This window comes from Lytechinus variegatus, chromosome 3, assembly GCF_018143015.1.
Source record: "Lytechinus variegatus isolate NC3 chromosome 3, Lvar_3.0, whole genome shotgun sequence".
In the NCBI taxonomy this organism is placed as follows: domain Eukaryota; kingdom Metazoa; phylum Echinodermata; class Echinoidea; order Temnopleuroida; family Toxopneustidae; genus Lytechinus; species Lytechinus variegatus.
The window spans coordinates 39,498,094-39,521,131 of NC_054742.1; the positions used below are offsets into that span (position 1 = coordinate 39,498,094).

General features: G+C 35.1%; 1 protein-coding gene across 1 annotated transcript; it reads right to left on the reverse strand.

Annotated features, from left to right (window-relative positions):
• Positions 1 to 74: 74 nt before the first annotated feature.
• Positions 75 to 22,485, reverse strand: LOC121410987 (coiled-coil domain-containing protein 66-like). Its single transcript, XM_041603433.1, has 16 exons — positions 22,328 to 22,485; positions 18,260 to 18,321; positions 17,747 to 17,769; positions 16,847 to 17,222; positions 15,955 to 16,281; positions 12,426 to 12,592; positions 10,874 to 11,017; positions 10,105 to 10,171; positions 9,107 to 9,255; positions 5,986 to 6,119; positions 5,301 to 5,388; positions 4,274 to 4,580; positions 3,529 to 3,741; positions 2,018 to 2,805; positions 1,168 to 1,251; positions 75 to 590 (listed from the first exon to the last, which is right to left on the reverse strand). The coding sequence occupies exons 1-16, from the start codon at positions 22,336 to 22,338 to the stop codon at positions 525 to 527; spliced, it is 3,006 nt and encodes a 1,001-aa protein (XP_041459367.1). The 5' UTR covers positions 22,339 to 22,485; the 3' UTR covers positions 75 to 524.
• Between the last annotated feature and the right edge of the window lie 553 nt (positions 22,486 to 23,038).

Sequence of the window (23,038 nt, forward strand, 5' to 3'; positions counted from 1 at the left end):
TCGACATTTTGTGGAAAAATAAGCAAAACTTTAAATTGTCATAACTTTCTTATTTTACATCCGATTTTGATGAAATTTTCAGCTTTATGCTAGTTTGATTTTTCTCTAATTTTTCAAATCAACATTTTTCTGGGGTGGACTTAACCTTTAAAGAATGGGTATCAGGTTTCCTCTAGGATTGTAATAGTAATTGTTTTGATATCTGAATATGAAGCAACCCATACACAGCTATTGTTACCACACCAGTCCAACCTATGAATGAAATAGAACATTTTAATAATTTTTCATGCAAGATGTTCTCGATGGCAAGAAAACTATTTTTGGGAGAAATGTGTATGAAAAATTATACTATCAACTGTAGTAAATATAAGCTTGCATTTATTTTTCACAATCAATCACTGTCGACATAATGTTAATGGAATTTTGTGAATTATACTGTATGTATTTCATAGCAATAATCAATTGAATACTTTTCAGTATAATAAGATGAAGAACACGAAGGATATAATTTGCGATCAGTCACTCTATATAATCACAGGTGATGAAGGTGATAAACCTATCTCCAGCTCTCTCTGCTTCATCAGAAGACCCTGTAAATCAAATGAAAAAAAAATTATCAAGTAAAACTCTAAGATCAGCAGATGGTGAGACGATCACTTGATCAATACCTAGTAATGAACGTCTGAATGTTGTTTAGATAAAGAAAATTTACATAGAAATATATCATAATTTAATTCCTTTCAAGACAAGCAAGCATTCATGCCAGAATGAGACCAAGTGCTATTTTTACAATACACCTTTTACCTAGTGAACTTCCCTTTTAAGGACAATAACACTCACATTCTAACAACTAAATTTTCCTGTTACTGGGAATTCTTCAGACTTGTATCAGATGGAAAACTGTCTTCCTGTTAAATGTTGTTAGTGGATTCAAGTAGATTTGATTTTCAATCATTATTTGACCTTTACCTTGTTTACATCAGCACTCATATAAATTTATTTCATTCATTCCTGATTGGAGGAAGGAAGGGATAAAAGTTTCACAAAATGGCATGCAGTGAGTAGGCTTTAAAATGCATTGTGCCATGATACACATTTCATCTAACATGACGTTCAAGGAACATGTCCCCAATAAAGTAACTATGATCTATTTATATCTCTACTAACCTGTCTTAACGTTGAGAGCTGCATAAGAATTTCTTCTTGTCTATGTTCTTTATCTTTCAGTCTGTCTGGATTCAACAATGGATCCTGTAAATAGAGAATATAGTTTTGAGGGAACCTATCACCTGATTTATCTCTTATAAAGCTTTGTAATAGAATAAAATCAATCACAACTTGAAATTCATCTCATGCACAGAGCTGCCAAACTTTGGAAGAGTAATTTTCAATCAACACTTTAAAAAAAAATGCTTTAATAATTAATTGACCATCCTCATGCAGCACCTTTTTTTATATATTTTTACTCTGAAGTTTGGAACCATAAATGGAAAAATATGAATATATATTCTTTTTCACTTTACAGAAGGTATTTTCAATGCAATTTTATATCACAAAAAGTTTCTATGCTTTGCAGCAGTTCTCCCTTGATTTTGCTAAATTGTCCAACATACATATCAAAGAAAATAAAAGTTTGTATCACATTTAAGAAAAACAAAATCACACTTTTGTATTTTCACACAAAAGTCACACTGCTTCACCAGTAGGTAAGTACAGTTAGTAATTCAGACCAAACTTGGGTCGAGTTGATACAAATCAATCATATTTCGGGATGTGATAGATGTATTTTTGGGGTTTCAATTTTGCAGTGAATAATGCATATTTACTCCTTTGCGTTTTGATTTCAAAATATATAAGATTTAATGTTTAGAAACAGACTAAAAAAAAGCAAAATCCATGGAAGATTGTTGGATGTTGGGCATCAAGAATCACCTTCCAATGAGAGGTTACAAAAGATTTTTTTACATGCTAAGAAACTATTTACATTTTTCTGTTAGAAAATACAAATTGAACTGACCATTTCTCTATGTGATTGCCTAGAATGCCTGGATGTTCTGCTCGGTGATGCATCATTTGTCTTTGGGGCCGGTCTTGGTGGAGCAGGAGCAGGGCTAATAGATATGTTACCTTCAAGTAACTCATCATCCTCAGTTCTCATGAATGGTACAAAGTCATTGTTCCCAAGTGTTGGTGTTTGCGTACTGTAGCTGTCGTCACTGGAAGACGGTCTGAACTCCTTTCTGCTCTGTTGCTGTGACATCACTCTTTCTTGTGCTAACATGGCCTCCTCTCGTCTTGAACCTGCTCTCTCACGCTGCACTTTGGTAGCTTTACTTTCTTTTTCATCCGAGTGATGTGACAGCTTTGTATCAGCTCTTGATTTTCTTCCTTGACCCTCATTCTCTACATGAGTTTGCTTGGTCTGAGACCTCCTGGGAGCACTCTTCTCCTGTAAACTAATCAACTCCTCCTGTCTCTTCCTCAGTCTCTCTTCCCTTTTACGTTTGCTCATTGACATATCCTTATCAGAATTCTTAATCCCCTTCTTGCTTTGTGCATTTTGTCCCCATTTTGGTTTGGCAGCATCAGTGTTTTTTCTACCCTTGCTAGCTTTCTGTTCTGACACTTCCTCTTTGATAGAAACCACCTTCACTCCTTTGTCCTTCCTTCTACCTCCTTCCGCAGGATGCTTGCTCTTTTCCTGATCAGAACGTTTCTTGCTCTTAGGTTTGTACTCTGCTCCTTCACTTGCCCGTCGTATGGCTTCAATCAGTCTGGGAGATATGTAGTTTTCATCCAGAACATCTAATTGCATATAGAGGAAAGAAGGTAGAACTTTTTTAAATACAAACGCCTTTATGATAAATTGTTAATGGCAGCTTGGAAGTTGTATGACTACTTTGATAACCTATATATCATTTTAAAGCTTTGATTTGCTCTTCCACACTAAAAAATAAAAAGTAAATTTCTGGCTGACTTTTGTAATCGTATGGGATGAAAACAACACACCATTTCCTCATTTAAGGAATAGCTTCACGCAAAATTACCTGAAAGAATGTTTTATTGTAACTAAACATTTAAAATCCAACATCCTGAAGTGACTTTGGCCATGAATAAATATCATCAAAGAATACAGTGCAGTAACAACAGAAAGAGAGATGAAGGTACACTAAAGCTTTGTTTCATCATAATTGCTTTGTTGATAAATCAGTAATGGCATCAATATGATAATTTTCATATGTACTCTTGGTCCATGTATCATTTTGTCTAACTGGCACTTGGCTTAATTACGGTACCAGAAGGGCAAATGACTTTAGACTAAATGAAGTTTTGTATTAAACTTTACTGGATATTGGATGAACTGATGTGCAGACCTAGATGAAATTAGACCAAACGGTAAGTGTATGAACTGGATTTAGACAAAGAAGTTAAAAAACAGGGAGTTTGATTCACTTTAATTATACCACATGGTCAGAGGCTAAAAGCACCATTTGAAAGAGCATGATTTGGTCAGAACATCATGCTTACCAGTTTGTGTTGATACTTCATTGATGGGGGAAGTTGCAGCATCTTGGATGTGAGAGGCTGCAGTTTGAGGAATCCCTTGAAGGTCTGCAGAGGGACCTTTCTCTCGTCTTGGTGAGAAATTGATTGAGGTAGCTGGTTTTAAATCAGGCTGAGGATGAGATACAGTAACCTGGACAGGAAGTCTAGGGGATACCTCAGGACTTTGCCGTTTTTCTAGAGGGAGGAATAAGAGAGCATGAAATTAAAAGGAATATAACAGGGGCCGCGGAATGGTTTTCAAAGTGGGGGGGCTGACCATGCAAAAAATCACAATCATATGGTCATTTTTATGTTTTTGTACACGGTTTTGGAAAAAAGTGGGGGGCTGAACCCCCACGCCCCCCCCCCCCCCCCCCGCCCGCGGCCCCTGTATAAGGTGATGTTGTAGTTATCGTTTGATTTTTCTCTCAAACTAAATGAAACAATCAGCTACATGTAAATGCATAACTATGTACTTTTGTGACAGTGACAATATGAATGAACCTGACCGACCAACTAAAGCCCAACAAAAGAGAGAATCCTATATACCCTCCTAATTTTGATTGATGGTAGTATAATAACATTTATTAGTCACTACTCTTATACATGTTTAAATGGTAAAATGATAGTCCTATAAAATTTACATTGTTGAATCTTTACCAAACAAAAGTGAGCAAATAAATCATGCACTGAAGTATATATGGAGGGGGCAGCATATTTGTCATACCTTCCCAGCTTTTCCTAAGGTTGGTGACATCGTGTCCCTGCCTTTGAAGCTTCCTCATCCTTTCTGCATGTTTTTCCCTCATGGCTGCTTCATGTGCATTCTGCATACTCTCTTCAAGGACTCTTTGCTTAGCAGCAGCAGCCTCTTCTTTCTTCCTCACCTTCTCCTGCTCATGCTCAAAGTCTCTTGCAAGACGATCTCTCTCCTCAGCCAACTTCCTCTCCTGTTCGGCCTCTTCCTGGCGTCTTAGAGCCAAAGCCTCTTGCTTCTTTCTCCGTTTCTCCTCCACCTGGGCCTGAACAAAAGCCTGTGGGAAAGGTCAGAATGTGTGGTGAGTTGGGGGAGGTTCCTTTGAAAAATATGCATTACGCAATACACAATTCCGCAACAAGAATGTTGCTGTCCTTTCCGGAGATGAGACATACAACTTGTCCTCAGCAATATGATTATATACACTATCTTTCCTCAGAATCACTTCAAACAATAGCTATGTATAAAATTAACTAGGAAATGACAGTTTGCCTCAACATAATAAATGGTAATTATCTGCTTCATGGGCAATTCACCAAATGCCAAGTGGATTTTCATAAAAGCAGTAAATTTTAAGAAACATAAACAAAAAGAAAAACAACTTCCAAAATGGAATAAAAACGTTGGGGCGTCGTGGTCTGTGGGGGCGTCATGGTTTGGTGGTTACTACTCACGTCTTTCAATCAGATGGACGTGGGTTCGAATCCCAGCTATGGCGTGTTTTCCTTCAGCAAGAAATTTACCCACATTGTGCTGCACTCCATCCAGGTGAGGTGAATAGGTACCCAGTAGGATTTATTCCTTGAATGCTTAACTGCCTATAAGGCGGCTCAGCTACAGCCAGGGTAATAATATGATACCAAGTATCATGCGCAGTAGAGTATATGCAATTATAGTAGCTGCACTATATAAATGGATCATATTATTATTATTATTAAAACGAACTAATTATATTCCATAAAAGGCAATTTTCAAACACTGATACAAAATGACTAACCATGTGTTCCATATGCTTCTTTTTCTGGGCCTCTCTTCTCTCCATTTCAGCTGGATCAATCAAAGTATTGGAAGGTCTTATATGTGGTCTAATGGGGAAAAAACATAACACAAGACTTGAAATTGCAAAAAACAAGAAAAAAATAAGTTTTCATTCTTACAGTATGACAACATTCACCAGTATGTCATTCCAAAATGAGCATTTTCCTAAAACCTTTGTAAAGAAATTTATAATGTGCATATGGTTGATGTACATAGTGACCTACAAATCCAATACATGTAGAATCTAATTTCAATTTAAATTAAAATTAAAGGTCAAGACAACTGGACAAGTTCATTTTCGTAATTTATAGAGAAAAATCACTAAAGCATAACACTGAAAATTTCACTAGAATTGGATATAAAATAAGAAAGTAAATGTAGTACAACATATTTAAGGTGGACCCATTATAACAGCTAAGAATTGAAATATTCCATATTTCAGATAATAAAATACAACAAAAATGGTGTGTGTGACGTAATTGGTTTCCTCTGCTGAAAAACAGTTCTGTGAAAAAAACTTTAGAAGTCAACACTTTATTTTTTCACATCCAAGTTTGATGAAATTTTCAGCTTCATGCTTGTTTAATTATTCTTCATTTATTCAGATAAACTTTTTGTTTAGGTAGACTTGAGCTAGAACTAACCTGGGAGAAACCTCATCGATGGTGTGAGGAGAACGGGAAGAGTTCAAGGGAGCACTTTTTGGTTGATCAGTTTCCTTAGCCCGTTCTTTCTTCTCAGCTGCCATCCTACTCATCACTCGAGAGTCATCTTGTACCTTAAATTAACATAATCCCAAAAGAAACAAGTGGAATGCCTCTGGCCGTCTCACCTGCATCACGCAGTTCAATATAGCAGCAGTGCTGACTTTGAATACTACTCTAACTCGCACAAGATGTTCAGTGATACATGGTTACTCTTATGTCCACTTTTTATGAACTAGACCAATAAACTTACAGAGATATGATGGTTATTCAACAAAAAACCCCAACATGGCCAAAGTTCATTGACCTTACATGACCTTTGACCTTGATCATGTGACCTGAAACTCGAACAGGATATTCAGTGATACTTGATTACTCTTATGTACAAGTTTCATGAATCAGATCCATAAACTTTCAAAGTTATGATGGTAATTCAACAGATACACCCAATTCGGCCAAAGTTCATTGACCTTTGACCTTGGTCATGTGACCTGAAACGCGCACAGGATGTTCAGTGATACTTGATTACTCTAATGTCCAAGTTTAATGAACTAGACCAATAAACTTTCAAAGTTATGATGGTAATTCAACAGATACCCCTGATTCGGCCAAAGTTCATTGACCCTAAATGACCTTTGACCTTAATCATGAGACCTGAAACTTGCACAAAATTTTCAGTGATGCTTGATTACTATTATGTCCAAGTTTCATGAATCAGATCCATAAACTTTCAAAGTTATGATGGGAATTCAACAGATATCCCCAATTCGGCCAAAGTTCATTGACCCTAAATGACCTTTGACCTTGGTCATGTGACGTGAAACTCATGCAGGATGTTCAGTGATACTTGATTAACCTTATGTCCAAGTTTCATGAACTAGGTCCTTATATTTTCTAAGTTATGATGACATTTCAAAAACTTAACCTCAGGTTAAGATTTCGATGTTGATTCCTCCAACATGGTCTAAGTTCATTGACCCTAAATGACCTTTGACCTTGGTCATGTGACATGAAACTCTAATAGGATGTTCAGTAATACTTGATTAACCTTATGGCCAAGTTTTATTAACTAGGTCCATATACTTTCTAAGTTATGATGTCATTTCAAAAACTTAACCTCAGGTTAAGATTTGATGTTGACGCCGCCGTCGCCGTCGGAAAAGCGGCGCCTATAGTCTCACTTTGCTTCGCAGGTGAGACAAAAATGCATACGTGAGGCTATAGTCCAAGTTTGTGCTAAAATATCATGGGAAGCTAATGTTACATACTTGACTATATACTGTTATTTCATTAAATGACGTAATGTTAATTGTAGGTGGGTATTTAACACATTCAAATTTTACTCAAAAGATTATATGAATAAGTTACCTGTATTGAAACACAAATTTAAGGGAATTGTTATGCAAACAAGTGGAATGCCTCTGGCGGTCTCACCTGCATCACGCGATTCAATATAGCAGCAGTGCTGACTTTGAAAACTACTATAACTCGCACAAGAAGTTCAGTGATACTTGGATACTCTTATTTCCACGTTTTATGAACTAAACCAATACACTTACAGAGATATGATGGTTATTCAACAAATACCCCCAACGTGGCCAAAGTTCGTTGACCTTACATGACCTTTGACCTTGATCTTATGACCTGAAACTCGCACAGGATGTTCAGTGATACTTGATTACTCTCATGTCCAAGTTTCATGAGTCAGATCCATTACCTTTCAAAGTTATAATGGTAATTCAACAGATACGCCAATTATCGCCAAAGTTCATTGACCTTTGACCTTGGTCATGTGACATAAAATGCCCACAGGATGTTCAGTGATACTTGATTACTTTTATGTCCAAGTTTTATGAACTAGACCAACATACTTTCAAAGTTATGATGGTAATTCAACAAATACCCCCAATTTGGCCAAAGTTCATTGACCCTAAATGACTTTTGACCTTGATCATGTGACCTGAAACTTGCACAGGATGTTCAGTGATACTTGATTATTATTATTTTTAAGTTTCATGAATCAAATCCATAAACTTTCAAAGTTATGATGATAATTCAACAGAATCCCCCAATTCGGCCAAAGTTCATTAACCCTAAATGACCTTTGACCTTGGTCATGTGACATGAAACTCAGGTAGGATGTTCAGTAATACTTAATTAACCTTATGTCCAAGTTTCATGAACTAGGTCCATATATTTTCTAAGTTATGATGAAATTTCAAAAACTTAAACCTTAGGTTAAGATTTTGATGTTGATTCCAACATGGTCTAAGTTCATTTACCCTAAATGACCTTTGACCTTGGTCATGTGACATGAAACTCACGCAGGATGTTCAGTAATACTTGATTAACCTTATGGCCAAGTTTCATGAACTAGGTCCATTTACTTTCTAAGTTATGATGTCATTTAAAAAACTTAACCTTAGGTTAAGATTTGAGTTTGACGCCGCCGCTGCCGCCGTCGGAAAAGCGGCGCCTATAGTCTCACTCTGCTATGCAGGTGAGACAAAAACACAGCAATGATAAATCAATAACATGTCAAGGGTGAGTTGCATAAATTTTACATTATCATATTTTCATTTTACATACCAGAAAAAGTGCAGTAATATGACATAATTTTCAGTACTCCGTATTTACACCTACAACATTTGAAGTTGATACATTCACAAGTTTTTTTTTTTGCTTATTGTAGGAAGGTAAGAAATGATTGAAAATGAAGATAGACATGCAGGAATCCAACCAAAAACAGAATGCCTACCTGTAAGATGTTCAAACTTCAGTCATCAAGTCGAATTTACAATACTTAACTTGAAAAATCAACTGGCTCTTGTGTTAGTAAGTGAAAATTCAATATTAACATTTTTCATATATATATATATGGATAAATAAAGCCTCCAAAATATAATGGCATTACTCTATGTAGTAAGGCATTGTACAAACAGGCATGTCCACATTCATATGTTGATTTTTTTTTTTTTATACAAAACTTAAAAATTTCAACGCAAATCGCATAATCCCATAATGTCACTGTAACGACCAATGAATAAATTCTGTTTCTTACCTGGTTAACCTTGTTATCCATTCTAGATATCATCCTGGATGGTGGATGCTCAATAGGCTCTGCCCAATGCTGTGCTACAGCCGATTCTAAGGCACGCTTGCTGGCCTTTTCCTGCTCTTTCTTCTCTCTAGTTTCTCTTTTCTGTTTCTCTGTATCATGGAGAAATACAATTACCATACAAACATTACCATTCTATTCTAATATCGCACTCTGAAAACCAAGACACTTCTCCCTTGTAGAATGAAAACTTATTGTGAATACTGAACAGACAGGTAAGAGCTGTAGACGGGCGAGTTTTTAAAGGACAAGTCCACCTCAAAAAAAGCTCATTTATAGAGGAAAACCAAACAATTACAACATTGAAAACTTTATCAAAATCTAATTCAATCTATGAAACTTATAAAATCTAGAATGCTTGATTTCACAAAACAGTTATATTCACATTTATGAACCCATTTTGAAAATGTTGATTTGCCATTATTTTTTTTTATATATTTTCATTATTCAATACATAACATCTGAATTATCATACCTACCAACATTACATAATTTCTTATGAAGAAAGAAAATACAACTTGCATAACACCTATGTTAACTTCCTTAATTTACATCCGATTCTTATAAAATTCTAAATACATGCTTAATTTTTGTCTCTATTTCTTAAAATTAAATTATTGCGAGTGGAATTAGCTGTCAATTGTTTATTATTAAAAAAAAAAGAATATGTTGGAACGTGTGAGTATTGGTAATACTGAATAACACAACTATGTGAAAGACTATAAATAATAAAATTGCAATAGGGGTTTACTACTTTTTTTCATATGCAATTTCATATCAGATTATCGGTTTCCACTAAAATCTTACTATGAATTTATTTCTAAAATTCTTTATTTTGAACAAAAGAACTACAATGAATCCATTAGAACATCATAAACCCAAACAAAAGGGAACTATACTTTTCCACAATCATCACACTAGCTAGCTACATAAATACTTACCTAAATCTTGAAGCCATTGTTGTTTTTCCTTCCTTTTCAATTCGTCATTTCGTTCATTAGCTATTCCCTGTAAAATAAAACAATAAATATATGTGACCTACTGTAGAAATTTTGCCTTGGACTGTGAGAGCATTGCATTGGAGGAGATGGTGTAGTGAAGTATTATTTTATTCTAACTTTACCTTATAATAATAACAAGGAATTCTATCCCATACATTTATAAAAGAGAAATATTTTGTTGTATTTGTTGGAGATTCTTGGTCATTACACTAAATGTCAGCTAGCAGTAAGCAACAGAAGTCACTTTTTAATGAATGCACAGAATCTTTACAGATTTCTCAAGCTAATATATAACCCAGTGTTCTATAACAATTGAAACAGTGGATTTTATATATTTTCCCTTTATCAAGGTACAATATTTTTTTCACATTACTTCATCAAATTCAATGATCTGAATAACTTCTTCTTCCTTAGAACATGCTAAAATCAACAATGCAAATAAAATTTTGTTAATTGAATACAAAGTACTCGATATCTAAACATTTCATTTTTTCTGGGAAACAAGGTATTATGAGCCAGAGTGAATGTGACTTTAGAAAATGTTATCCATCTGTACTAAAGGCAAGAATGCAAATGGTTGGGACTGCCTCAATTGCAAAAAAAAATGCATAATCAGCTATACAAGGCAAAATGAATGAAAATCAAGCATGACTTTAAAAAGCAAGGTATCAAACAGCTACAAGATTTAATGAATCAATATCCAACATACCCCAATGACAAAAGAGCTTCTCATTGCTGCTGGTACATTCCTCTGTCTCTCTATGTGAGTAACACCAGAAATTGACTGACTCAACATATCGTTTGACTCTTGACCTCTGCTACTTCGACCTGGACTTGGGTGACCATGACTCATCTTCCAAAACACATTTTAAAAAAGAAAGGGATTAATGTCGAATATAAATTCATGGCAGGTTTTGACTTGACATTTCTCAATCTGTCGAATAATTGTTGTATCTATATTAGCTGTCAGCGCCAAGTATCTGATATAACTGTCCACCCAAACTGGTAGAGTAACTGAAATATCTTTGGCCAGATGATAACAGTAATAGAAAACATTTCTACCACATTAATCTGGTGAAAATGGGTCTTGTCAATACTGTTCAATGGAGAGGAGATAAGGAGATGTTTTATTCCTTTCACACACAATAAACAAATATTACAAAAATTTTGGTGTTACATGAAGTGCAGACATTGGGCAGATCAGATACTTGGAGCTACATGAATACATACATGATAATGCATATCGTTACAATGTCATAATGTCATTTTTTATCTGTAAAAAGATAAACTGAAGTTGTCGTGAAAATCGCAAGGTGGATTCCTAGCAATCTCAACATCACATGTTCATGGTTTCAAATATATTTCATGTGCCAAATGATGGTGTGATTTAATCTGTGATGGTGATTATCAGTGAACTTAACTCATTGAGTGCTTCGTGCACGCTACGTATCCTACTATTACATGCCACACTCGTGCTCGCACGCCTACTATTGATTGCTTTGTGCTTGCATTGTTTCCTACCCTCGCCTGCTTCGTGCATGACTGCGCACATTCGGAATTACAATCATTGTTACGCCGTTTTGCATTGTATTGCGCATCGCATGCACGCCGTAATTAGCACTATTGTGTGCAGTGCGAACTCTGCTTTCTGACAGATCAACTTACGCGGTTTACATTCGACTTTTTCGAGTATTTCTACATTTTTTTACAAGATATGGCTCCGCCTCTGAGAGGGAAGAGACCTAGGTTTTTTGATCCATACAAAACACTCCACAAAATGGAAATACTTGATACAACTCATATTTTAGCAGTAAAGATAATAACCAATCCATATAATGAGGACACCATTATAAGGAGTATGAAATTTCCTACAACTTTACTACACAATATTTTGTGGATAAACTAATCGTTAGAGAGTTACAAGCAATTGTAATCATGACTATTGAAAGGAGTGAATACGACTCGTGATCCCCAAATCAATGTGGCACAGGGGGGTTTTGTGGCTGGCACAGGGGATTAGCATCGGAAGAGCACTGTGGCATTGGGTTAGTAGTGTGTGTGGCATGTTAAGAGTTAGGAAAGATTAGTTTTTATTATTCCACATACCATAATTTGCTAAAAATAGACAACAAACTTTCTATATCTATAACTATGATTATATTATATCAATTCACATTGATATAAAAAAAAAACCTGCCTATAAAAATTGTTTTTCACTGGGACTAATCTACTTCGGCTTCAAGATACTTAGCCCAACTTACTGCGGGATTATCTCTAGGAGACAAAACATCCACACTACTCCGGAGTGGGGCCCCACCCCCAGGCTGCCCCCAAGGATTCCATCCAGAGTTCTCTTCATTCTGGCTGCGACCCCTCCGGCCCCTTCCATCTTTCTCCTGAGCAGCTTTTTTTGCAGCAAGCTGTGCATCTGAGGGAAATAAACATGATTTTTTTTCACTTTCAAAATTGAACCCAAGCCAATGTTTCCCTATTCACATACACTACTAACATGACGGCAGCTTGTATCTCAGTTTGAAAAAAAAATAAATTTCTCTCCTGGTGGAGTTGCCTTTTACAGCACATTGTTCAGTGTTCAGAAGTAAACTTGCTTTACATTATAAAAAATAAGGAAATAAAATCGTTCCATACTTTACTTCTCAAATCTAATTGATTCCTTTAAGTCATATTCGGAATTCAGATATATATCAGCTCATTTAGCAGGGTTGGCGATTTTTTTGATTTTTTTTTAAAAATCAAAAAAATCGGATTTATTTGATTTAAATCAGATTTTTTTTATTTAAATCAGATTTTTTTGATTTTTTTTATTTTTTTAAAGTTCCTTCGAAAAAAAGGGTAATTATCCCCCCCCCCCTTACTCTTACAATGACATCAATATTGATGTTATACATTTCACCCCTAATATTGTTCTTAACCACATATTTTGTAATTAAAATCCAGTAAAAATGGACAATTAAAAATAAATTTGAGGAATCATGTATCTGAACTTAATTCTATCATACATAGGCCTATGAAGGAATATTCCATAGGGAATTCCCAGTGAGTAGAGAAAATTCCCCTCTGGGATTTTTCATTCAAATATTTAAAAAATCCAAGAGAAAAAATCCCTTATCAAAACTGCCAACAAACCCTTTGCCAATTACTAGTATTCATGTATATTGTAAGAGAAATAATTCAAATCAATGATTTTTTTTCAATTAGTCACAGCTTTACAATAGTCAAAGAGAGACTACAGTACAACTGTATATGTTTAGGATCTTTTTGATAAAAAGCTCTTCTCTTGCTACAGATAGATTGGAGAACAATATAGGAGATAGCTTAGTCAAAGGGTGACTATACTACATTCTGTTACTGTGATTTTTTCACATTAATCTACCATTTTTATTCCCATATTCTCTACAAAAAAATCTGTTTGATCCATGAAGTATGAAAAAAAATCTACTTACTTTTAACTTAAAGGATAAAAACTGCAAAACTGCTTAAATTACAACATATGTATTACAAAAAGAAGTATTTTATTTTAAATAAGACACAGCTTACAACTGCCAATGATTGTAACTGAAGTACCTGCATCTTAACATTAAAATGCAGTGTTAAATGTTTATTCTGAGTTTTGCAAATTGTTGTTATAGAGCTCTTTCCATTATTACATGCAGATACAAAACTTCCATTATTTGTAGCACTGAACATAAAATGGGCTGCAGTGACTTATAAGGTTTATAAGAGAAAGCTTTTCTCAACAGTCAAATTATGACTGTACTACATGTACATTATGTTAATGTGATTTTTATAATTATGTTATTCAAAACATCAAATGTATGATAAATGTAACAATACGAAATAAGAGGCATGTTAAATATGTTGATTACATGCAGGTATCATTTTTTTATTTTACATGACAGAAGTAGTTATGTGTAGGCGAAGGATCAAAACTGGAAAACTGCCAACAAACCTTTTCTCATTGACTTTTATATATTATTTTTTTTTACAAACTGCTCTCTGAAAAGTCTTTGGATTATGTGAAAACTTTACGTTAAGAAAGAAATTGACTAATAATAACTGACAAAGAATGTAAAATTTCAGAAAAAAACTCGACATAATTTACAAAAAATGAGTACCTATTGACAACATACATCTGTAGTTTTTAAGGAATTACCTGATTTTATTAATTTGATTTTAATTTGTTTTAAGTAGATATGAAGACTTTGTTGATCTTTTATTGATATAAAGTTAATTCAAAGTTTTTCAGTTGACTTGAAGAATTAAAACTGCATTGAACAAATACTTTGTCAATGATTTGTACATTTTTCAATGGAAGTGATTTAAATCAATGATTTTTTTAAAACAAGTGGAATGCCTCTGGCCGTCTCACCTGCATCATGCGGTTCAATATAGCAGCAGTGCTGACTTTGAATACTACTCTAACTCGCACAAGATGTTCAGTGATACATGGTTACTCTTATGTCCACTTTTTATGAACTAGACCAATAAACTTACAGAGATATGATGGTTATTCACCAAAAAACCCCAACATGGCCAAAGTTCATTGACCTTACATGACCTTTGACCATGATCATGTGACCTGAAACTCAAACAGGATATTCAGTGATACTTGATTACTCTTATGTACAAGTTTCATGAATCAGATCCATAAACTTTCAAAGTTATGATGGTAATTCAACAGATACACCCAATTCGGCCAAAGTTCATTGACCTTTGACCTTGGTCATGTGACCTGAAACGCGCACAGGATGTTCAGTGATACTTGATTACTCTAATGTCCAAGTTTAATGAACTAGCCCAATAAACTTCCAAAGTTATGATGGTAATTCAACAGATACCCCCGATTCGGCCAAAGTTCATTGACCCTAATGACCTTTGACCTTAATCATGAGACCTGAAACTTGCACAAAATTTTCAGTGATGCTTGATTACTATTATGTCCAAGTTTCATGAATCAGATCCATAAACTTTCAAAGTTATGATGGGAATTCAACAGATATCCCCAATTCGGCCAAAGTTCATTGACCCTAAATGATCTTTGACCTTGGTCATGTGACGTGAAACTCATGCAGGATGTTCAGTGATACTTGATTAACCTTATGTCCAAGTTTCATGAACTAGGTCCATATATTTTCTAAGTTATGATGACATTTCAAAAACTTAACCACAGGTTAAGATTTCGATGTTGATTCCTCCAACATGGTCTAAGTTCATTGACCCTAAATGACCTTTGACCTTGGTCATGTGACATGAAACTCTAATAGGATGTTCAGTAATACTTGATTAACCTTATGGCCAAGTTTCATGAACTAGGTCCATATACTTTCTAAGTTATGATGTCATTTCAAAAACTTAACCTCAGGTTAAGATTTGATGTTGACGCCGCCGCCGCCGTCGGAAAAGCGGCGCCTATAGTCTCACTTTGCTTCGCAGGTGAGACAAAAATCATGGTGATTTAAATCGCGATTTAAATCACGATTTAAATCAACGTGATTTAAATCCGCCAACCCTGTCATTTAGCACACAAATCATGTTCCTCAGACATTTAAAATTGAAATATACCTCACATATCATGTACGTGTAAAAACAATAATTATAAAGTCGTACATGACTTATCGGTAAAGAAAGATTAATTGTTTGTAATATTTGTAAATATTGACAAAAAAGAGAAAGGGAAAACTGGCAATGACAAAGAAAAGAAAATAAGTATTAAGAGATGGGTGACAGAGTATTGGCAGATACGAGTGGTGACTGCCAAATATTACTTACCAAGCTCCCTCTTCCATTGCTGCTTTTTCTTCTCCATCAAAGACTTGTCATTCTGTTCAGTCATGCCTATGGTGTTGATAATATCTGACTGTCCCATCCTAGGAGACTGCTTTTGGACAGGGTCAGTTGTTCTTGGAGACTCCTTTGTCCTCTCCTCATGAGAGGCATCCTCCTGAGTTGCCTGATCATTATTATTATTATTACTGTCTTGATTGAGAGAGATTACTGGCTCTTCAACGTCTGTTGAAGCAACGTTTTCCTTCTCATTTTCAGTTTCTGCAGTTTGCTCATTGATGCTACTCAAATTCACCTTCAGTTCACCAGCATCTAATATTAAAGAAAAAGATTTGTTAATGTACTCAATGTAAAGATCAGACAGATTTGCAGCTAAAGGAACAAAAGTTGAACAATTTAATTTTCTTTGACAAATTCAATCTGGAAATATGCAAAATATGGAGCCTGAAATATGTAAATAATATAATAAGTAAAATATGTCTAAACATCATCCAATCAAATTAAAGCAGAACAGGATTTTATCCTGGTAGCCATTGAAAGGATAAAATGCCCCTTATTAACCTTAAATGTGGTATATCAAATAGGAATTTGTATGGCACTGATTTGCTTTCACTTTGCATATTAAACTTAAATCGCATGAAATCAAAAGGAATGATTAAGTGCCACTATTATGATCTTCATATCTTCAATGGGAAATATTTTACATTTAAGACCCTTAAAAACCTTGGGGAATGCATGCACTACCCTCCAAAAATAAGTATACAATTCACTTGGCAACCTTCAGGGAAAAGACTTTTCTAAATGCTCTGTGGCTTCGTCAAAGCTGAAATTGGAAGAATGGGAAGAGAAAAGACAAAAAAATATCTATGAATCTCACCAATTGAGAATCTTGGAGCTCCAGCTGACTCACCGGCTGTTCCAATAGTCTTGAGAATTGCATTAAGTTGATCCTGAGTAAGAGTCACTGTGTCTGCTTGTTTCAAAATCTTTTCTTTCTTACTCAGAGCTTTCTTGTTTTTATCAACGAAATTATTTTTTGTTTTCTCCTTCTGATCCTGGGCTTTGGTAGTATGACTAGCATTTCTCTGATTCAAAACTTCTCTTTTCAAACTACCATTTTGTTTGTTTGTTGATTTTTGTTGTTCAGCTGGTTTTCTACCAATTGTTTTGCTGAGTTGCTGATTTCCTTCATCAGAGATGCCATGGACGTTCTTCCTGACAGGATAGGACTGAGTCTTGGATTTGTACCCAAACTGCAAAACATGTCAAAAGAAAACAAGACCATCAAACTCAAACTGAATGGTTACCTTCTACATACTTTTACAACTCATCAAACTAATCTATTACCCTGCCACTATCTTGATAATATGTGACTTAACATAAGATATACATCCTACGTAAGGGCGAAGTCTATGAATGGGTTTATTCCATTATAATACACATTTAGACGTTAAGTCGAAGGTAGAGGGCGTAAAGGCGCATTACGAAAATTGAAAGAAGACAAAAAAATTTGCCTTAACTGCAGAAAGATATATATATGTATATAATCATGTTTAGAAAAGGACTTTGATTTCACAGTTTATTTATAAATATTTCAAGAATTATTGATGATGATGTTGGATTAATAAAATATTGACAGGATTTTATTCTATTCTTTAAAATCTATGTACTCCATCCAACCACCAATCACAAAATCATGGTTAATAGTATTACTACTCTTCAAACATCAAACCCTGACAACTCACCCTTCCCCTTCTCAAAGAATATGGGTGCTTACCTTCTTTGGTTTAGTCTTTGTATCTATAAAGAAGAATAGAAAGTCAAATAACAAACACAACAATGACATATCACATTAAATTGTCCTCATATGAATTCCCCTATAACTGTTTAATTATGCAACTCATTTGTTTTTAATGCTTAAAAGCTATTAAAAGAGATATTTTTATATCTTTATACTTTAACATTTACATATGACAGGGATTGACTTAATCCAAGGTCATGGCTTTAAAATGCCATATTGACTGGCCTCAGTGTCTGGTGCCATTTGTTAATCTTTTTCATTTTTGTTCTCTGTTATGTAACAACATGCCCTGCCTTATAGAAAGATAAGTAGCCATGACCTAAAATATGGCAATTCATGAGCCACTATGAACACATAGGGTGTCGGTTAGTCGATTCTCATTTACACTATTTAATGTATGCGTCTTAGAAATTAAAATAGCAATCACGCGGCATAATGCACATTTAACTAATGAAGGCAAGCTACACACTAGAAATGGAATATAAATACCTTTGAACATATGACCAATCGAGTTTCCAGACTTAGCTTTGGCAGCTATCCTCAAGCCCTCCCTGAAATGAAATTGAAAAAAGTCAATATGCTATGAATATAAAGAAACATAGTACCTTTAATTAAATGATTTGTGTTTGGTTCCGACTCTGGAGCCGAACATGAATATGTGCATCAGAACACTGCATCTCTACCATAGTATCTCTATACTAACTTTTCATCCAAATTTATTAATAAAGATTGTAGTCAAGTCACAGGATTTAGCAAGAATATTATCGTTTTTCAGAGTCTTCTTAAAAGGTGATTTAAATCCTGTACCTATATTTTCGTACATTATATATTCACTGCTTACTCGAAAACATCGCCATCGCAAGAATGCATGGCCAGCGGCTGCAGCATTACTTGCAATTGCAGAAGCAATGATTTTTTTTAATCAGCTACAAATTTATCATGTGTAAAGATATAGGTAAGAGGTCTAAATCATAGATTTTAAGACAGAAAGAAGCAATGGACAAGGAGTGAAACAGCTGGACAAATTAGTCATATCTTTATCCACCAACCACTTCAGGAATCACTCATCACATATTGTGCTACCCAAGCACGTCCAAACACTTAAATCTGGATCCTAAATGGATCCTGGATCCTAAATACAGACGCATGCGTCGCCTAACGTTGGTGAAGAACAATAGGAAACAAGATGGCGGCGTAAACATCGGGCAAGTCTCTTTCGTCTATTCACAATATTTTTCTCATTTTTTTTTGATGAATTCTTGTTCAAAAATAACAAGAGCGTAGAAATGTCAGAAATGAATTTTAATCCCATGTACATGATTAAGGGTAGGCCTTACTGCGGCAGCCGAACACGTACTGTGTTCGGGCTGCGTTGTGATTCACCCCGACTCACCAGATGAAATCAGATGAGTATCGGAAATCACAGGAAAAGGAATAAGATTGGACAAAATTGTAATGAAGGAAATCAATACATACAAGCTGCAATATACATGATCCTCAAAACGAAGAAATAATGCCCCAAAACTAGGCAAAAACGGAGGAATTTTTTTCCGGTGTGCATTAAAAGTCGTTTGTACAGGAAGCAATGGAGGATCGATATAGCCTTTTGACGAGGCAACGAGATAAATTGATTTTTATCACCAAACGGGCGAAACAACAAAAACAATCGATAAAAGAGAAAAAACACTTTAAAAATAAAATAATATGTGATTTTAGTAAGTTCGTATTTTCATCAGATTCTGCCAATACCACTAAAGTCAATATAGAAAATACAACAAAAGGCTCCGACAAAAGGCTATCATTCGATGCGTCGGAGAAAGATTGCTATGAATATTCAGGAGTCTAGTTCCGTAAACTCTTGCTTCTCCTTTCTTGTAAGCCAGTCAAGATACGGCTTTGGTTTATTTCTTTGAAAGAAATAACATATTTTCATTTCAATTATTTTCCTTTCTTTCTCCTTCATTCTTTCCTTTTTTTCTGTTCTAGTTTATTTTCCTTATCCCCTCTATTTTATTCTTATTTTTGTTCCCCTACGTTCTTTTCACTTTTTTGGTTGGTTTTCTTTTTCTTTCTTCCCTTTTTTATTCTTTTGCCTTTAGGCTTTTTCTTGTTTCTTTTTTTTTTAATTCTTCGTCATTTTTCTTTTCTTTTTTTGTCTCTAATCTCTCTTTTTCTTCTTTGTTTTTTCTGTTTTCGAGAAAATTATACACATCGTGTCATACTACAAGTTTTTTTTAAATTATTTTTATTATTGGAAACTACAGATATAGGTAAATGAACAAGCGAAGAAATAAATGAATACTCATATATTAAAGGAATATATTCAGTGGCGTACCCAGGATTTTCCAAGGGGGGGGGGGCAATTTCGTCCGCCAAAAAAATTGACAAGCAAAAAAAAAAATGGTCATCAACCACAAATAAAGGATTTCGTACCAGAAAAAAAATCGACAAAGAAAAAAAAAATGTCTTCAAGTTCAAGAGGGGGCCACTTGTGGCTCGTCGTGATCAGTTGTGATTCGTCAGGAGGGGGCAGTCTGCCCCCCCCCCCCCAGGTACGCTAGTGAATGTATTCGTTGATCAAAATTGTTGAGTGATCAGCAAATCATCTCTTTAAGATATTGATGCCTATTTTCTGCATGGAAACCAGCCTCTGAAAGGCCTTTGTTGACTTAGCCTAGAATCTAGGGGACTGCATGATGTAAAATGATTTTAAAGACATCATCACGGAGTCCAATGCTGGCTCCCACATATCTTTTTTTCTTTCTCTCTTGTTATGTTTTCCATTTTGTTATTATGTATACTGTGCATGCATCCTTCTTTCAATTCAAATTGTATGTTTTGTTTTAATGAGAATTTAAAATAAATGAAATGAAAATATATGCAAATCTCATCATCATCTAACAACCATTTTCATACAATAATTTGATGCCCATATCAATATTCATTTGTAATATGTTTGAATGGAGATTATAAGATAGAGTATGGAATCATGAAATATGATTAAAATTCATATGTCTGTTTAAAGATTACTATGTTATCTTTCATCTTGTTGGCATTCTTTAAGCTTCAATCATTGAGTATACAAATCTCTGTGGGATAAGTATAGGTCTCTATAATTACAAATAGAATTGCTCATTATCATAATAGGACGCATAAAGTCGCCGGGAATCTTGCTTGTCTTATTGTTTTCCTTGTGTCTAAGAGGCGTTTTTTTTCTAAAGACATCCCATTCTTTATCTTAATTGTTTTTGCTTAAGAATTAATGAATAATAATGGTGACACTATATCAGCTTATCTATATACTGTACCATCGGAGAATTATGCAGAAATCAAATTTTGTGATAGATTTTGTCATAACATCCCAATAAAAGTTAGGCCTTTATCATGCACCTTTTCCATTTTTTCTATAACAAGTGCGTCGCAAGGAGGCGGTGGGTGGCCTTCCCCACCCCAAATTAAAATTTATTTCGTGATCATAAATAATTTATATATATTGATATGAATTATTTATAATCAAAAAATAAATTTTACTATTTGTTAAATAAGATTGTTAAATAAGAATTTTTATCTATAAATTGTTCGTTAAGACGGCATTGCTTTCCAGAAGTACGTTATACATAAGCGGTTCAAGGGTCGACGCTATTGTATTTCCTTTGTTTACATGAACGAGGGGTCTACGCGGCATCAGTTAGGTAAGAAATCTTAATTTTTTTATATTTTTATATAATAATATTTAAAACCTTCCTACGCATTAGGCGCGGGAAGGTGTAAGAATAAATAAAATTAATAGAATTCTCGTGATTTTGGTTTAAACAGATGGATTTCTTAGGGAAATCCATCTTTGTTTTGGTCCTTCGCTTAAGACAGTATGGAGAGTGTCAAGACGTCAATGATGAAGAAGTATATGACATATCTAAAAAAAAATCATCATCATTGCGTCCTCAAGACTAACGTTGTACCCAGTTGTTGTGTATCCGGACGGGTTGTGTGTCCGGACGATCAATTTTAGAATGTCATTTGGAAAAATTTAAAAGCAAAGTTTCATCAATTTTTAGTACAAAATTTAAGGAAATATAAAGGATTAAAGAACAAAATAGAAAATGATTACAAGTATGAATTCATATTTTAATGTAATCCACAGACAAAAAAGAAGGCTTCAAAAAGATAAAGTGTCCGGACACCCGACCCCCCCCCCCCCCATCTGTCTTGCGGAATTAGTCCTATGATCCTACTAGTATTCCTAGTAAATGATTTTTACTCTCTAGAAGCCGCCTGGCTAGGCGCAAGCAGGCACCGCCACAGGCACGATATGATGTAGCATGGCAGTGTCGCATGTTGATACGTCGACTATCGTTCTCGCTGCAGGCTGCCGCACCTCCCGCATTCGTAGAGCGCATCGCTAGCGCTAGCATCGCCATCGGTACCGTACGGTAGCCAACCTTGCACCGAGTCGCTGCGTTAGTGCCTCGCTTCTCACGAACTGAGTTACACCACGACGATAACGCGTAATTTAAGTAATTTTTGCTAATTTTTCATACTTAATTATATCGTATTTACCCTCGATTCATATTGATGCTGTCAAAAATTGGAGCTAATCATCTTTCATCACCAGTCAATTCAAGATTCTGAATTTTCGCTTCCTTAGTTTCACGGTTGTTATGAGTACAGATTTGTAGAGAAGAGAAATGTCAGATTTGCGCATGCTCGGTGCCATTAAGAATTTTAGAATGGATTTCAGACCTCTTTTCAAAAAGGAATCCAAAATATCATAAACATCATGATCATAAACCCGGACATAAACGCGCATTATTATTCATGCCCGGCCTTCATGTAACGAGAGGGGGCAGGGAAACAGTGTGAATTTTCCTTCTGCGCATAACTTCGTTCCACGGACCTTGACGGGTATGCGTCATAAATAAATGCCTTTGTTAATAAAAAAAAGGCCGAAAATGTGTAATTACCCTGAACTTGTTAACATTAAAGAATTTTGAAAAAAAAAATAAACAGATCCAAAAATTAAAAGCTTCGAAAGTCGAGAAGATCACTTCCCCTTCCCCAAGGAAAAAATCGAGGGGGGGGGGGGACATGCTCCCGGACACCAAAGAAATGGGCATAGTCGATCAGGGGCTAGTTGAGAAGAGGAGGGTGCTGATTAAGTTTGACAGGCAAAGAAAAAGTTTTCATTTCAAATCTTCGGGATTGCTTCAGAGCCTTGAAATAGGCCCTGCACTTCATTACCAAGCAGGATATATAGGCCTATAGGCAGTA

Coding starts and splice junctions, on each gene's coding strand:
- LOC121410987 (XM_041603433.1), bottom strand. Junction 16,282..16,846: donor AGCTCCAAGATTCTCAATTG/GTGAGATTCATA, acceptor CTTTAATATTAG/ATGCTGGTGAACTGAAGGTG. Junction 4,581..5,300: donor AGAAGCATATGGAACACATG/GTTAGTCATTTT, acceptor CCTTTCCCACAG/GCTTTTGTTCAGGCCCAGGT.